At 36.6% G+C, this 18191-nt stretch overlaps 1 protein-coding gene across 1 annotated transcript in view; it reads right to left on the bottom strand.

Annotated features, from left to right (window-relative positions):
• The window catches only part of TNKS2 (tankyrase 2), a 67153-nt gene that overhangs the window by 22868 nt on the left and 26094 nt on the right, over positions 1-18191 (bottom strand). The window contains exons 8-16 of the mRNA XM_046026943.1: positions 17101-17287; positions 16037-16158; positions 13364-13455; positions 13196-13274; positions 9995-10166; positions 7123-7202; positions 2931-3076; positions 1858-2023; positions 691-910 (exon numbers count right to left, since the gene is read on the bottom strand). Coding sequence (XP_045882899.1) covers positions 691-910; positions 1858-2023; positions 2931-3076; positions 7123-7202; positions 9995-10166; positions 13196-13274; positions 13364-13455; positions 16037-16158; positions 17101-17287 — 1264 coding nt within the window. The remainder of the gene's footprint in view (positions 1-690; positions 911-1857; positions 2024-2930; positions 3077-7122; positions 7203-9994; positions 10167-13195; positions 13275-13363; positions 13456-16036; positions 16159-17100; positions 17288-18191) is intronic.

The following is an 18191-nucleotide window of genomic DNA, read 5'->3' as shown; positions in this document are numbered from 1 at the left end:
CGCATCTGACTGGTGTCCTTATAAAAGATTAGGACAAACAGTGAGAGACACCAGACACGTGCATACAACTTTGACAAAAGGCCAAGTCACGATACAGTTAGAAGGTGGCCATCTGCAGGCAGAGAAGACAGGCATCAGGAGAAACCAGTGCTGCCAATGCCTTGATCTCCACAACTGGGAGAAAAGAATCTTCTGTTAAGTCACCCGGTCTGTGGTACCTTGTTACAGCAGACCTAAAGAATTAATATAACAACTCTGGCAACAGGTTTATGTGACTTTTGAAAGCCTTGAGATTTTTTTTTTTCCTGCTTGAGCTTAATGGCTGTCATCAGAAGAATGGAAAGCTTTAACTTCCCATGAGGAAGGCTGGCCCAAGCACGCTCATTTTTCAAGTTTCTATAGCCAAAACTCACTCAAAGAAAAAGGATTTAAAACTATGGTGACTAGAATAGAGATTCCAAAGCACTACAGTGACTGGCAGATTCTCCTTCCATTGTTCTTACTGCGGTAATGCACCAGTACTAAACTGAACACGAAACATAATTGGCCTGTACGAACACACTCAGGTGTAATGGTAGCATTAGGAAATATTTGAAGTGCATGTTCTCAGTTTACTTTCAGGAAATATTTTACTCTGGTAAAATGAACCTTAGACGTTGAGCTTAAACCTGTGAAACTTCGATCACTTACCTGCTAAATGTAAAGGGGTTGAATGTCGGCCTTGGGTATCACGGCAATTTACATTATCAGGAGAAGACAACTTCTTTACTCTGGCTAAACAACCCTTCTTGGCAGCATCTAACAAAGCTGCATCTCCCCTAAGTAGATCTTGGATATCTGTATCTCCATCTTTAACAAGATCCAAAGGGGTATTTCCATCCCTGTTTTTCTTTGTAGGATCTGCACCATGCTGAGCATGTGAAAAACAAAGAGGAACTGGCTTAAGTATGCCCCTAGTCTATGAGAAAATAGTTAATGGAACTACAGCAAAAAAACCTATTTTATACTGAGAGACTCTACCTTAAAGGTAACATGTTTGTTATATTTAATACAGTACACAGAAAATTATAATAAAAAGAATACAGAGGTAGTTAAACATTATTGGGCTTTTAGAATGCAACTTATTTTTATTATCATTATTATTCCTGTATCTTAAAGTAGGCTCCATTCCCAGTGTGGGCCTTGAACTCATGACCCTGAGATCAAGCATTGCATGTTCTACCCACTGAGCCAGCCAGGAGCCCCTATAATGCAATTCAGTAAAAATTTAAACTATGTTCAAAATAAGGCAGAATTTCATGAACAACTTATTTTCATAAACCCTGAAATAAAGTATAAATTTAACATATTTTTTAAAAAAATTTAATGTATTTCTTATTAAGAAAGTACTATGTCCAATGTTGGCTTGAACTCATGACCCCAAGATCAAGAGTTGCACGAGCTACTGACTAAGTGAGCCAAGCACCCTAACTTTTGTTTTTACTGTAAAATATCTACACGGATACCTGTATTAAACCAGTACTATCAATTTTATCAGTGCCAAATTAAATCTGGCTTATAAATTACATAATCTATCAAATATTTTGAGGTTAAAGAAGTATATAGGAAAAATGGGGATAATAATCAGATAACTGTTACTTGATGATAGCTGGCTTTATACAACAATAAATCTATGTGTGGTAAACATCCCCATAGAGTAAAATATAGTGTTCATGGCATTTATTCTGAAATCTAGATTGAAAATTACATAGCTTTGCTTCATACCCTTTTACCAGTTTAAGTTTATATTGGAAGTTATTAGAAATATAATAAACATCTAGTAATAAATCAGGTCCACAGTTAAGTACATAAATATACCTGGAGCAGGAGTTTGCAAATTTCGTATTTTCCTTTTGCTGCAGCTTCATGTAAAGGTGTAAATTTCCATAAATCAGCTACATTAACTACTGCTCCATGCTTAACAAGAAGTTCTGCAACTTCATAATGTCCGTAAGAACATGCATTGTGCAAAGGTACAAGGCCTCTGAAATGAAAAATTACATAAGCAATGCAACACGAAGATATGTTTAGATAATTGCATATAGCTGGTAAATTTCTTCAACTGTGAAAGGGATCACACTGCTTATATTTTATAGAACTTAAATTTACTGAAACAGAAATGGAATTATTTTTGGACGGTGTGGGGAGGAAATTTTAAAAATATAAACATTTTTTTCTTTTTGGTGGGAGCAATAGTAAAGTGATAGTACAAAGCTCCCGAAGAGGGAGGGGACCTGAGAGGGCTGCCTGAAAAATATTTTAAATTGTAGAGAACATAACAAGCACCTACAGACTCGATCTAGAATTGAAGTGTGTGTGTATATTTTAAAGATTTATTTATTTAGAGAGCAAGCACATACAGGAGCCGGGGGTGGGGGGTGGGGTGGGATAGGGGGTTAGGGAGGGAAGTTGTAGGGAGAGAGAAAAATCTCAAGCAGACTCTGAGTGGAGCTTGATTCCCCGACTCTCAGTTCATGACCTGGGCTGAGACCAAGAGTCAACTGCTTGCTTAACCAACTAAGCCACCCAGAGACCCCAAGAATTGTGTATCTTTAAAGAAAAATAATTTTAAGATAAACTGGCTTAATTCAAATCAGAATTCAAATCTCCTCAGTGCAAACTGAAAAAATTTATTATATTGAAAATCAATCACACTAATCCCCTTAGTTATTATAAGATTATAAGGCATGATGCAAATAAGTCTATATAAAGGCTAATCGTCATAAAATGTTAACTGAAACCAAGAAGCTACATTTAAGCCAGTGTTCGGTAACAGACCTGCCAGAAAACAAAAGAGCCACAACCACCATAAAATTAAAAAAATGTTTTCCCAAATTTTCCTAAGAAGGTCAGATGAAGGAAAAGGGCCCATGGCAATCGCTGGTACTTGCCCTTTGTCTTTGGCATGCACGTCGGCTCCGTGCTGCAGCAGGTACTCCACCACAGACACCCTGTTATAGCCAGCTGCGAAATGCAGCGGTGTAGACTGACGCCCTTCAATGTCTCTGCAGTTGACACTCTGAACAGTACACAGTTTCTGCAGGATGGAACACAGTATACACGTGACACTACACATTCTGATAGGTTTTCATTCATTTAGTAGAAATTTCAAATCTCTGACTGAATTTCTTGTCTCATTAAATCAGTATTCTCAGAAACGACTTATTCTTAGTTCACCTTGTCATTTATTGGGAATCCCTGTGGTCCTCTTATATGTATCATCTTTTGCTAAAGCTAGTGGGTAAATTTTACCATTATTACTACTACTATTTACATAAAGGTAATCTAAAGCACCGATTATCAGCAATCCTAACTTCCATTTTGTGACAAATACAAGTAGAGGTAAGCTGGATCCTGGGGTTTGTTAAGAATGCACAATCTCAGACCCCCATCTACTGAGTCAGAATCTGCATTTTAACAAGGTTCCTAGATGATCTGTAAGCACCTTAAAGTTTAAAAAGTTCTGCTCTACAACAGCAGTTCTCAAATGTTCATGTGCACTGGGTCCTGCCTCCAGATTTTCCAATTGAGTGTGTCTGGGGTGGGGCCTGAGAACTTGCATTTCTTTTCTTTTTTTTTTTTTTTTTTTAAGATTTTATTTATTTATTTGACAGAGAGAGATCATAAGTAGGCAGAGAGGCAGACAGAGAGAGTGAGAGGGAAGCAGGCTCCCTGCTGAGCAGAGAGCCCGATGTGGGACTCGATCCCAGGACCCTGAGATCATGACCTGAGCTGAAGGCAGCAGCTTAAACCACTGAGCCACCCAGGCGCCCTTGCATTTCTTTTCTTCTTCTTCTTTTTAAAACCTGCATTTCTTTCTTTCTTCTTTTTTTTTTTTTCAAAGATTTTATTTGTTTATTTGACAGACAGAAATCGCAAGTAGGCAGAGGCAGACAGAGAGGAGGAAGCAGGCTCCCTGCCGAGCAGAGGGCCTGATGTGGGGCTTGATCCCAGGACCCTGGGATCATGACCTGAGCCGAAGGCAGAGGCTTTAACCCACTGAGTCACCCAGGTGCCCCTTAAAACCTGATTTTCTACCAAGTTCCTAGGTCATGCTCGTAATCAAGGAACTACACTTACATTCCTTGGGAAAACAAAGAAAATAGTCAAATACTTCTTTGTGTTCTTTGGTTTAGATGAGGAAGACTGGCTGAGAAAAGCTTTAAGAGTAACACTTTTATTCATGCTTGTATGAAAAGTACAGATGTTTGGGGAAGAGAAGAAACATAAATAATAAATCATGGTGCTCAAAAAAAGTTTAAGGACTATCTGTATTAGTAAGATTTTTTACTATTCTACCATACCCTATCCCTTAGGGATACCCTAAGTCTAATAAATCAATGGAGGAATGTATCTGTGGGTTTAACGTCAAGGGTTTTAATTACTGGACTGATTAAGCTTTCTTATGCTTCCCAAACAAGAGGCTGTTAGGTATATGGACTCAGGGTTCCATTTCAGACCGTATTTTATGACTTTGAAGAACGGCTCTAGGTAGGAAGGAGGTTGTTTTTTTTTTTTAAAGATTTTATTTATTTGAGAGAAAGAATGAGAGAGAGCACGCACACATGAGAGGGGGGAGGGTCACAAGGAGCAGCAGATTCCCTGGTGAGCAGGGAGACCAATGTGGGACTCGTGGGATTTGATCTGATCACCATACTATGGGATCATGACCTGAGCTGAAGGCATTCACTTAACCTATTGAGCCACCCAGGCACCCTAGGAATGAGTATTTTTCATACATGTGCCAAGTGCTACTAGGTTGGATAGTTTTCACTCCCCACTTCTCAGTTTAATTTTGTGTACTCATAGACAAGTTTTCTCATACTTTGTAAGAAGTATCTAGCCTGATGGATCTCCACTAATCAACACATAATTAATTAAGTGTTCATTGGGTAATACGCAGATGTTACTGTCCCAGTAATTCACACCAAGCCTCCTGTCTTTAGACAGGTAACAGCTACAAAGGTTGTGGAGATAAACTACTATCAAGTGAAATTTTTTTTTTTTAAGATTTTATTTTTGGGCATCACACCCAAGGTGGGGCCTGAAACCACAACCCTGAAATCAAGAGTCACCTGCCCCACCAACTGAGCCAGCCAGGTGCCCCGCCACTAAATGATTTTAAAAGTCGGGGTAAGTGAAGATGGCCGGATAATTACTCACAGAGAATGAGAGAGAAAGGATGGGCTTCTTCAATCCATTATTGGGATTATTCTGTTCTGTAAGTCCCAATTCCTACCCCAGCTCTTCTCTTTATCTATTTCTTCCTCTAAACTCCTTTTATCTTTTTTTTTTTTTTTTTTAAGATTCTATTTATTTATTTGACAGACAGAGATCACAAGTAGGCAGAGAGGCAGGCAGAGAGAGAGGAAGGGAAGCGGGCTCCCTGCTGAGCAGAGAGCCTGGTGCGGCTGGACATGAGACATGACCTGAGCCGAAGGCAAAGGCTTTAACCAAGTGAGCCACGCAGGCGCCCCTGGACTCCTTTTATCTTTATGAAAACAAAGTCTAGCCTTCAATATTATATATACTGAATATAGCTTTATGCTCTTTAACATATGTAAGCACATGAACATTTGAAAATTTTATCCCTTCAACAAAAAAATCAGCTAGTTGACCTTTAACTAATTGCCTTTAATTTTTAAATCAATTTTCTAGAAAAAAAAATCAGCTCACTTCTTTTAACTTCAGTGACTTGTTTTTCCACAGGTCAGTAATACTTAGTAATAGAAACCAAATTCTCCTTCCAATATCTTATTAACCTACCACTTAAAGGAATGAAAATGTAAATATAAAACATGTCAAACAAAAAGATTCCATTATAATGGTTTTTTTTTGAAAAATGAAATTATTAAAAAATAAAATCTTAAATTACTTGGAGATGACTATCTACAGAGATAAAGCAGAAAAGAGCACACTACTTTTAAGTCAACTTCCTGAAATCTCTTTATTTAAAAGGACAGTGATGTGTTTCCTCAAAGCTCAAGTTCAGATGAGACCAACATATTTCGTTCTCTGAAAATCTAAAATCGATTTTATGTCGTGTGTCTGCTCAGGACTGAGGACACTAAATAAAAATACAGTGAAACTGCTTCATGTAGCTACTTCCATCACAAATTTATAAATTTAGATTTTTATAAAACTTACTGCATGTCACTGTTCCCTTAAATAGGACGAGCACTGTTTTTTGAAAAAGTCTAGGAGCAAGGGGGGCAGGGTTAGGGGAATATAACAAATTTTTTCTCCCTGATAGCTCTGGGAATTAAAAATAACATTAGAATAAAGTGGAAAAAAACCCAAAATCCCACTGCATTACTTAAGAATTATTTCATTCATAAAACATGTTAATTTTTTAATCTATATTAGTTTAATGGAAAAGTCGTCTTGCTCTTTCAAAATGTAAGGCTTCTGAGTTATTTACTGGGATATACAACTTCTGTAAGTAACAGAAGTATCTGGTACAGGCATTAAGACACTACATATGACTCTATGGTAAAAAGTAAAGGAAAATCTGAGGAAGGGTTATTCTATGGAAGACAACCATGGGAGATGGGCCATGTAAGAGCTGAAGTTGGCTAGATGAACTGAAGATTATTAGGAGACAGTGGCTCTGAAAAATGACAACACAGTGGTAGAGAGGGCAAAGAAATGAAACCAGAAGAAATACATGGACACAGTGACAGACTGTTTAGTAGTTCTTGGCCCTTTCCTGTTGTTATGTGTTATATGTAAACAAATGACAATAATTTGATATCTTATTCTTTTAAAGGGACAAATAGGTTCTTTAAATGAAATTTATTTCCATAAACACGCACTTTATTTAAATCTGTGATTGTCAGGTATTTACTGAGATGCATGTGACAAGTTTCTTTGCTGAACAAAGATTCTTACTTGTGGAGAACTAGAGTATCATTATTAATCTTTTAAAATAAGGCACATATAAATAACTAGGCTCTTCATTACAACAACACAGATTCATTAAACAATCCAAATAAAAATAAATATCCAAATAAAAAATAAATAAAATAAATAAAAATCCAAATAAAAATCCAAAGTTAACAAAAACGCAAGATCGTATCTTACTTTTACAGTTTCTACATCGCCAGCCTTTGCAGCTTCCAGCAATTGTCTGTCTGCTTCTGAATTACCTAATGGGATGCCTTCTAAAAAGAGAGAAGGAAAGAGTGATTAAAACTCCCATAGAAAAGGCAGGATTAAGCTTTAAGAGAGGCATCTTATCTTAAAGTGCTCTTACAGTTTGGTAGATTATATAGTAAATCTCCACGGTAGTAGAGGAAAAGCAGAAAGACTGTTAAAAATTTTTGTGAGACAAAAAAAAGTTTTTTGGGGGGAGGAAACATTTCATGTATATACATATAAATAAGCAAAATGTATGGAAATGTGAATAATAAATATGATTAAAACAATATAATGGAATATAAAACAGATGAAAGAAAAAAAAAAGGATCCATTACTTCTCAAATTGGCATGTTCTACAACCAAGGCCACTGGATGGTGGAAAACTTTAAATTAGGAGACCAGCAGCCAGAGACCTAACCATGGTTCTGCCCTTAACTAGCTATCTGAACAGGGTCAGAAGGCCTCAGATTTTTTTTCGTTCTAAAAAGAGAAAAGATGGACTAGAAGATAACTAAGTCATTTTCAGGTCTGAAGTTGTTTTATAGCTCATTTAAAATTTCACAGGAAAGGAAGAAAACATGTACCTTTGTATCTTAGAATAAAATAAACTCCAATGGATTAAAGACTTATGGGTAAAAAAATTAAAATTTAAAAATACTAAAAGAAAATATAAGTCAGTATTTTTATATACTTGGAATAAAAAAGCATCTCAGAGTAAGTACACTGAAGGCAGAACCAATACTGATTTGGAAGAATATGTCAAGCAATAACATAATATTAAACAAAGTTATAAGGCAAATAAAAAATGGAAAAAATAGTGCAACATGTATCTTAAAAATGCAAATTAAAATAATGAGATCCTGGGTTTTTCTTTTGCATCCATTAGTGGTCAAAGAGGAAATGGGGGAGCTACACGGACAGTATTTCTATACTTCATGTTAAAAAAAAAAAAACATTTATTACTTCTCAAGTTCATACACACACATTCACCAAATGAGAAAATTAAGAATCAGAATACCCAGTTCTGACAAGCAGGTCTTGTCATATGCTGTTAGCAGGAATATAAAATGGTACTTAACAACCTTTCTAAAAGATGATTTAACAATTACATGTTATCAGTTGACCTGGAAATTCGACTTCGACAATTTATTCTAAGAAACTAGTTGGAGGGGATGCCTGGGTGGCTCAGTCAGTTAAGAGTCTGCCTTCAGGGGGGCGCCTGGGTGGCTCAGTGGGTTAAGCCGCTGCCTTCGGCCCAGGTCATGATCTCAGGGTCCTGGGATCGAGCCCCACATCGGGCTCTCTGCTCAGCGGTGAGCCTGTTTCCCTCTCTCTCTCTCTGCCTGCCTCTCTGTCTACTTGTGATCTCTCTTTCTGGCAAATAAAAAAAAAAAATTTTTTTTTAAATTAAAAAAAAAAAAAAAAAAAAAAAGAGTCTGCCTTCAGCTCAGGTCACAATCCCAGGGTCCTGGGACCAAGTCCTGTTTTGGGCTCTCTGCTCAGCAGAGAGCCTGCTTCCCCCTCTCCCTCTGCTGCTCCCCCTGCTTGTGTTCTATCAAATAAATAAATAAAATCTTCAAAAAAAAAAAACACAAAAAACTAGTGGGAAAGGTAAGAAATCACACTTAGCACCAACTAGTAAATGTCCATCACAAGGCAACCGAATAGGATTAACACTGACATCCCAAAACTGACACTGAAACAAATGTGCGGTATATGAGCAACTAAAGGGAATCCTGCAAGAGTCCTGTAGTTTAGTTCAGTTTTGGCAGTTTCCAGGTTGTTTGTCAACCTGCCTTCACCTATTCAGTGTTTTTCTCAAAAGGTAGTTTCTAGATCATAGGCATAACGACCATCAAAGATGACTGTTAAAAATACAAGAGGCTTGATCTGTTATATTTCTTCTCATTTGAGCTTTCAGGTGTCAAAGTCACTTTAAAATTAGACCAGGGGCGCCTGGGTGGCTCAGCGGGTTAAAGCCTCTGCCTTCGGCTCAGGTCATGATCCCAGGTCCTGGGATCGAGCCCCGCATCGGGCTCTCTGCTTGGCTGGGAGCCTGCTTCTTCCTCTCTCTCTCTCTGCCTGCCTCTCTGCCTACTTGCCTACTTGTAATCTCTGTCAAATAAATAAATCTTAAAAAAAAAAAAATTAGACCAGATTTCTAGGGTGAAATGTATAACCTATGCAAAATGTATATACACTTGATCTAAAATATTTAAATTAAAATATTTAAATATTTTAAATATGCATGTATTCAATAGCTAAATGTTTTAATAAGTCAAATAGTGGATTACCTTGTACAAAAACTCCACATGCCTCATAATATAGAGGACCTAAGGAAACCGTGAAAGGCAGGGCCAGTCTTTAGAGTATTACTTATTACGGATGCTCAACTGAGATACCTACCTTTTTATGTTTTTCCGTCTTAAAAAAAAATAGCAACTATTACATCTTAAATACTTTCTAGATACAAACTTAAGAGCCAGCTATTTAGAGAAATTGAGCAGATAATGCTTCTGGAACAAAATCATAGTAAGACTTAATGACATTTGGAACACTGAGTATAATGAATTAAGAATAGCCAAATACTCCACATTTTCTTTTTATTATCAACTTCTACATAGTATGTGACAAAATTTATTTTTATTTTTGAAGTTTTACGTATTTAAGCATCTCTACACCCAAAGTGGGGCTCAAACTCACAACCCTGAAATCAAGAGTTGCATGCTCTTCTGACTGAGCTGGCCAGGCACCCCTGTGTGAAAAAATTTAAAGGTTAATTTTGAAAAGCTGACTTCATGAAAGCATTGACTACCTTGAAGAAGCTGCTGCACATTTTCATTTCCCATCTGTAAGGCAGTAAAGCCCTGAAGGGATATTATGCTGGGATCGCACCCATAGCTCAGGAGTAGGCGGCAGGTTTGCAGATGGCCACAGTGTGCAGCTCTGTGCAGAGAAGTCTGACCGAGGTTATCCAGAGCATTCACCTTAACAATGCAGAAAAAGCTAAAATTAGCCTGTAACTCAAAATGTAAAACCATCTAATCATGTATTTAATGCTTGCTACTAATTAAAAAGTCCCAATTATTTTCTCATGAAGCCTATTTTCCAGTGCCAAAACAAGTGTTTTTGCTTCAATCTAGAACATAAATTCACAAGCTCATGAAGGCTGGTATCAGGAGAGATCCTTTTTTGAGTTAAAAGCAGGAAATGCTGAGTAACAGTTGTGTTTGACATTACAGTATTAGTGTATTTACTGCATTTAGAGGTAGACATTGCATAGTAAAGTTTGATTCCTATGTTTTTATGGATCTCTATGGTCCAGAAATGTGGAGACTAACCCCAAGACAGCCAACAGTAACAAAGCCGGAGACTAAATTAGCATTAAAACATTTATTCCTACTGGCTTAATCTTCGATTTTTATCATGTAAAATATAATCTGCATTATGGTCTATACACACAACAAAATAGTTTTGAGCAATAAAAAGGAACAAGTGATTGGTACATGGACGAATCTCCAAAGTATACAGAGGAGAAAGCCTTACAGAAGAGTGCATTGTACAATTTCTTAGACATGAAGGCCTAGAATAGGCAAATTAATCTACACAGGAAATAAATGAAATGGCTGTTGCATCTAGGGGTGGCGATTGCCTTGGATGGGGTCCTTCTGTAACTTCTATACCTTCATGAGTTTTGGTAACACACATGTATACATTAGTCAAACTTCAGGACATGTACATTTAAATTTGTGCATTTCACTGCATTTAAGTTCTGCACTCCCAAAAAACCTGTAAATAAATTCTGACCTTTAGATGATGCTTACATGGAAATATTTAAGGAGAAGTGTAGAGCCATTTGCAAATACTTTGAAATGTGTAACATGTATGTATACATTTATGGGTTGCTAAAGGGAGAAAGTGATGGGTATGTAATAAAATACAGTAAAAAGAAGGGTCCCTGGGTAGCTCAGCTGGCTAAGTGACTGCCTTCAGCTCAGGTCATGATCCGGGAGTCCTGGGATCGAGCCCCACATCAGGCTCTCAGCTCCATGGGAAGTCTGTTTCTCCCTCTGACCTCCCCTCTCATGCTCTCTCACTGTCTGTCTGTTTCTCTCTCTCAATAAATAAATCTTAAAAAATAAAATAAAGTAAAATGTTAACTCCCCCATCTCATCTTCACCTGCACCCTTCCCCAACAGGTAAATAATTTTTTAAAACATAAGTGAGAAATCAAGGTCCTCAGTAATCAACCCTGTGGCCACCAGTGTAATCTGAGACATAGTCCAATTCATATTCATGGAACTGGAGAATATCTGAACAGGAATGTGTAAGACTTTCTCAGAGAAACCAAAACTGGATTATAAATTGCTTAATCTCCATGCTTATGAAACTTGAAAACTGATTTCAAATGATGAAGACAATCTACTTATTCACATACCAAAACTCACTGAAATGTGAAATATATCCACTAGAAAACTTTATTTGGGTACCACTTTGTGTTAAGATCAGGGTGACAAACTTCTTCTGGTTTGCCTGGGACTTCCCTGGTTTTAGTATTAATAGTCCTGTGTTTCTGGAAGTCCCTCTGTTCCTGGACAAACCTGGATGGTTGGCCCCACTAGTCAGGACTGTCTGAGGGAGTTTCATGACTCACATTTAATATGTATTCAGATATTCTAGTAATGTACCACATGTATGAAAAATGCAATCAATGAAAAGTTATAGAACAGACAGACAAGATAGGCCAAGCAGTCAAGCAGAATAAACTTTATTTTATTCAATAATTTACAATAGGAAAGATTGAGATTACACATTATCAAGAAATCCCCCCGTATCAAAAAGAAATTAGGACACTGAGAGGAAACACAAAGAAAAAGCTGTAGAAAGAATTCTAAGTGCTTCCTTGAGTGGGATCCCAAGGAAGGACAGATCAGAAAACTATTCTGCAAAGCACATTTAGGAAGAGCCGTGGTGTCACCCAAGGGCTAAGGGTTTTATTCCTTTCTTTCCCTTCATTCACAGCAGCTCCATTCTTTGTTACGTAATGAATTTCTACTAAAGATTTTGTTTGGAAAAGGCAAGGATCCGTGGCTAAAAACTGTGACAACTGTTGAATGTGGTGACTGTCATCTCTTCCAATGTGGGATGCCATGTGTATTTTTTACTGAGTGGTATTTTTCAAAGTTCCTGGGTAAGAAATGATGATTTCTAGCCTGATGAAAACACAATTCGGGGCTGCTGGGTGGCTCAGTGGGTTAAAGCCTCTGCCTTTGGCTCAGGTCATGATCCCAGGGTCCTGGGATCAAGCCCCGCACCGGGCTCTCTGTTCAGCGGGGAGCCTGCTTCCCTTCCTCTCTCTCTGCCTATCTCTCTGCCTACTTGTGATATCTGTCTGTCAAATAAATAAATAAAATCTTAAAAAAAAACAGCAACACCATAATTATTCCAAGAATAAAATGCTTTGTATACAAATGCCAACTAAAGAACACTGACTTCACAGTATGGGGAACTGTTTTCAGTCAAATTATTTAAATAATTTATTTCCTTCTGTTCCAAGTCCTTCGGTTTAGTCATAGAAATAACAGAGTAAGAAAGACTGTGGCCGAGGTAAACAATAAGAGTTACCATGGTAGCCAAGGAACAGAAGATATGAGTGAGAGAAGACTGGAGATGATTGGTCATAATCAGTGTGTCTCTAGCTGAAGATATTCTGAAGAGTATTCTGTTAGAAAAAGAACTTAAGGATAACTTGACTGGTGGGGTGTGGGTAAAAGGAATGGAGAAGGAAGGATGTATAGGAAGCATTTTTTTTTTTTTTTTTGAGTAAATCCTTCCTTAGGCTTTCTAGCAAAAAATCAGATAAAGAAAAGTATCTGCTAGACTATTTTTAAGTATAAGTTGAGAAGAAAAAAGTAATACTTATGAGAGAGTAAGCAGTTTAGGAAGCCAGGAGGTTCATCTGCTGAACAGAAAATAACTCATTGGATTACCAAAGATTACCAAAAAGCAAGTATACCTTTGCTTCATGTTTCACCACTACTTCGACAACGTCATTATGAGCTTTCTCAGATGCCACGTGGAGAGGAGTCAAGAATCTTAAAAAGAAAAAGTAAAAAGTCAGCCAATCAATGTATTTTCCAAAAGGAAAAAAGTGCCAATTTTTAATTACTAAAAGTAGACTTACTCTTTAGTCTTTTCATTGATGTTTGCTCCTTTTCTTAGCAACAGTTCACATATTTGCTTTCTTTTGGGGTATGGAGATGCGGCAGCACAATGCTAGGTAATTTAAATCGCAGCATTAATCAAAGACTATACATAACTAATTTTTACTTAAGAACATTTGTGTTTCTAATCAAGAACTAACAAGTTATTTAACATCTTTGTTTTATTTTTGACCTGACTCTGCTACTCAAAGACTTTCTATTAGATAGAATGTACAACAATTACCAAATTCTGGCCCAGCCTGCAAATCCTATTTATCAGATATGTTAACTAAATATTCTGATCAAGTTTTATAGTTGCCCTGTATCTTTGAAAAAGCCACTACTGATGTAATGAAAATTTAAATTAACATCATGAACACTCCTTTAAATGCTATTCCCACATAGCATGGTGTCTATGTTCTTTTTTAAAGTTTAATTAATAAAACACTCCTAAGGTTGGAGTTTCTTTACATCAAGTAGTAAGACATTCATCAGCTCTGGATGCTGCCTGGTAACAGCACAGGTCAAACAGCTGACAAGATCAGTATTTACTTCTTTCTCAACTAGCTGCTCAAACAGAATAAGGAGCTTGGATTACCTGTTTGTCAAAATCAATGGGAGAAGATGATACACTCTAAGTTGGAGTCTGCAGCATCTATATCTATGATATATCAAAGAGGAAAGGAGACAGGAGGTAGGGATTTGCTACTTATAACCTATTTATATAACCCTAGAATGTATCTCATGAGCATGTCCCAAATCTTTGCTCCCCAATATTGAGGATGAAAATGATTTACAATAGGTGTTCAATAAATGTCTGGATGCATGAATGACTAGATCAATGTAAAAATATGAAGTTAAATCGAAAGCTTGAGAATTCATGGGATAAAAGTCCTGGATAACTGCCAAACTAAGTTGTTTTATACATCTAAATACATAGTACATATGAAACATGTTCTTATTTTAACCTGTTGTTAACTATAAAGCTTATCTGATCTTCATGACTTTGCCTCAGACTCATTCTTTGTTGTGGCTGCTGTCACCAAAATCATTCCTTTGCCCTCAATAAAACCATTTCTAACAGGTAAACATAGCTACTTTGGTATGTTGTGAGTAATCATCCCAGGACATCTATCAGGATAGCGCACAGAATGGAAATGGTTTATTTCCAAGATTTCTTGATCATGTCCATTCAAAACTGCACTTTTACTCCTCTGTGCCCCATTGTGGGCAGGGCCCATGATCTCTGGAAACCTGAAGACACTGCCCCTACACCACAACTATCCACCAGCACTTAACTCCTAGTATGTTTTAAGATTAGTAACAAAAATAAGTTGTTTAATAGCAGAATATTTAAGGGGAGATAATATGCAGTATTAGCTTTCCAGACCAGAAAATTTTCTTCTCAGTCTTTCTTAATTTCTCTGCACCATCTTGATAATGTTATGATTTTAAATTTGCACTAGCATTTATTAGTCTGAAGCTTTGCTTTTTTACTTGGATTTTTTTTACAACTTAAATTAGCAAAAAGGCTTAGTATGTTTTATAGATAGGTTTTGACATAACCTTCACATAGTTTACATCATGGCATAAGAAAGAAAATTAACCAATAACCAAGAAAATGAATTACCTAAAATATTAGGTAACTAAGACTGTGAGTTAAATTTGCCCTGAAACACACTGCTCTATTTAGGGTCCTCTTCCCTCACCCAAAGCACATTTTGCAATTCGTACAGCAGAACTGATTTTGTTCCTTTTAAACTGCTATTTGGGGCAACTGTGTGGCTCAACTGGTTAAGTGTTGCCTCTGGCTCAGGTTATGTTCCCGGATCCTGAGACTGAGCCCCGCACTGGGTTCCCTGCTCAGTGGGAAGCCGGCCTCTCCCCCTACCCCCTACCCCTCATGCTCATGTGCTTTCTCTGTCTCATAAATAAATAAAAATCTTTCTAAAAAATTGGTGTTTCTAATGTAGTCTCTGATTACACCATTGCCTTCCTACCTTCCATCACTTTATCCTTATTAGCTCTCATTCTTTTCTCACTGCTTTTCCATAGACTGTCCAATTTTCATCTACTTTGTTACAGCTTTGTTACAGCAACATAACAGAAGTGTTATTACCTCTAATGGGGAAGTAGCCTCAAATCACACAGACACTTTATTTACACAGTACAGAGGGGATATATACAGACTTCAGACTAATTTTGAAAAAAATTATAATACTGGAAGGAAAACCAAGTTGTTTTTAGATGGATGACAGGATTGTTTTTCATTACTTTCAGTGGGTTTGAAATTCTCAATCACAAGCATTTATAATTTTTATAAGGAAATAATATGTACTATTACAATAATAAAAAAGCTACACATAACATACACCAGTATATGAATAAAGTTTTTTCTTCTGGAAGGACACTCAAATGAGTAACAGTATTGTCTTTTGCGGGGGTGAGGTTGTCTATTTTTCTGTACTGTTTGACCTTTTTAAAAAAATGTATGTTCAGGCATTAATTTTTTAAAAAACAGATTTTCAAAAACAATTCTATTACTAGAAGGAGGACATTATGTTACTGTGTATCATCAATAGAAGTAGGACGTTATGATTAGTTCAACATGTTTTTGGATACTGCATCTTCAAAACTTTAATCTGAAACATTACCAATGCTGTTTCATGTGTTTGAGGATGCTTAAAATTCACCATTTCCAGAGAGAGATGTTTTTTGATTCGTGTTACGTCAGCTTCCCGTGCAGCTTGCAGCAATGAGTGGCCTTTAAACTCATCTAGATGAAAAAAAAAGCATATAGATCTGCATGAGAATTATCAAATTGATGGGACTTACCTAATAAAAGATACTTAGTGTTTTTGAAATTATTTTCAAAATTATCTACCAAAATATTCAGACAGAAGCTCTAAAGATATTCTCCAAATACAACCCCCTAGAAGAGAGACAGTGCTATACCAGTTTCCCCCTCAGTTATGACATAATTCATCCCTAAATGTATACATAAATTTAGCCCATGGCCAACTCAGGGTCTATTTTGGTCTGTAGGAGTCTGGAGTACTGCAATGTATTACCAGACCAGAGAGCTCTGAGATGGTTCGTGCTCTAACATCATGGTGGTAGATGAGCCAAAAAATGAATATTTCCAAGAGCCACCTACTACTGATGAACAAACAAAAGAGTATTTTCTCAAGATTTCTCTTTTATTCATCAGATTTGTGAAACCACCTTTATTGTTCCAGAGTAACACAAATTTAATACAAGTTTCCTGTTTATGTACAGCAATATTACATCTGAACTAGGTGGCTGTTTTCCACTACATTTACTTCAGTTACAGACAGAAAACCATAGAACTGCCAGATATCAAAGAATATTAGATGGTTAGGATCTGGGGCCATGTTTAAAAGACAGCAATCCTACAAACGACAAGGCAGATTAATAAGAAACTCACAACAAAGAGAGAACGAAACCTTTTCAAAAGCATACAATCTCATTGAACTTCACTTGAAAAATCAAGTACAAATATATTTTCTTTTCATAGTATCTTAAGAGTAGAATGAGTAGAAACCTCCAGATGACTAAATATGCTAGTAAGAACAACAACAGATACCCATAAGGAAAATTTTCCATTACTTAAAAATTTCTAAAAACAAATGAGAACAAATTTTTAGTTTGTTGTTATCTTAATATATTAGTTGAACATTCATCATTTTATACTCACATGATAATCTTTCTTTTAACTGTGGTGTGGGAGCCAAGTCTATAGCACTTTTATTATGACAATTCAGCAGTGTTGGATCTGCACCATAACTTAGGAGAAGAGAACATACTTCAACCCTGTTTTTTGAAGCTGCCTCATGAAGAGGAGTGAATTGCCACAAGTCCATTGCATTTACACAGGCACCATGCTGAGGGGTTGTGGGGCGGGGGAGGGTAAAGCATATAGTTAGTGTTCAACTTTTTAAGAGAATTTAGTATTAGTACTGTGTAATTTAACATCACGCAAGCTTAACCAGACTCTATCTTCAAAGTCCACTTTTTAAACCTAGTATTTCAGAAATACATTTTTTTCCCATGGAAAACCAGTAGCTGTTGCTAGGCTTATGCATAAGGCCTTTACTTAACTCTTTTATTGTTAAAAATAGCCAAGAATGAAGCTTTAGACTTAACTTGCATCTTTTCTCATTTCTAAGTTTTTCCCTTTTTTGAGGTATAATTTACGTACAGTAAAACAGTTTTTTAAAGTGAATAGTTTGAAGAGTTGTGACAAATATATATCTTTCTCTAGCTATATCTCCATGGTACCATCACCCAATTCAAGATAGAGTATACTTTCATTACCCTAGAATGTTCCCTCATGCTCCTTTATAGAAAATCCATTCCCCCATTCTGACTGTTAGCACCACAGTAGATTTATATGCTCTTGAACTTTACAAAAATAGAATAACTCAGTATGTACTTTTGTGTCCACCTTCATTCACACATAATGTTTCTGAGATTCATTCATGTTGTTGTATCAGTACTTTTTATTGCTGAGTAGCATTCCATTGTATTGATGGACCATAACTTACTTATCCACCATCCTCTTGATGGGCATTTGGACTATTGCTAATTTTTTACAATTCTGAATAAGGTGTTATGAACATTCATCCACTAAGTCTCTTTATGGACACATGCTATGTTCCTAGAAATGGAATTGCTGGCTGGATGATATGGTAGATAGAGGTTTACTTTTATTAGAAACTGACAAATAGTCTTTTTTTTTTTTTTTAAGATTTTATTTATTTATTTGACAGAGAGAGATCACAAGCA

The sequence above is a fragment of the Meles meles genome, chromosome 13, assembly GCF_922984935.1.
Source record: "Meles meles chromosome 13, mMelMel3.1 paternal haplotype, whole genome shotgun sequence".
Lineage (NCBI taxonomy): Eukaryota > Metazoa > Chordata > Mammalia > Carnivora > Mustelidae > Meles > Meles meles.
This window is presented reverse-complemented; position numbering and strand designations above follow the sequence as displayed.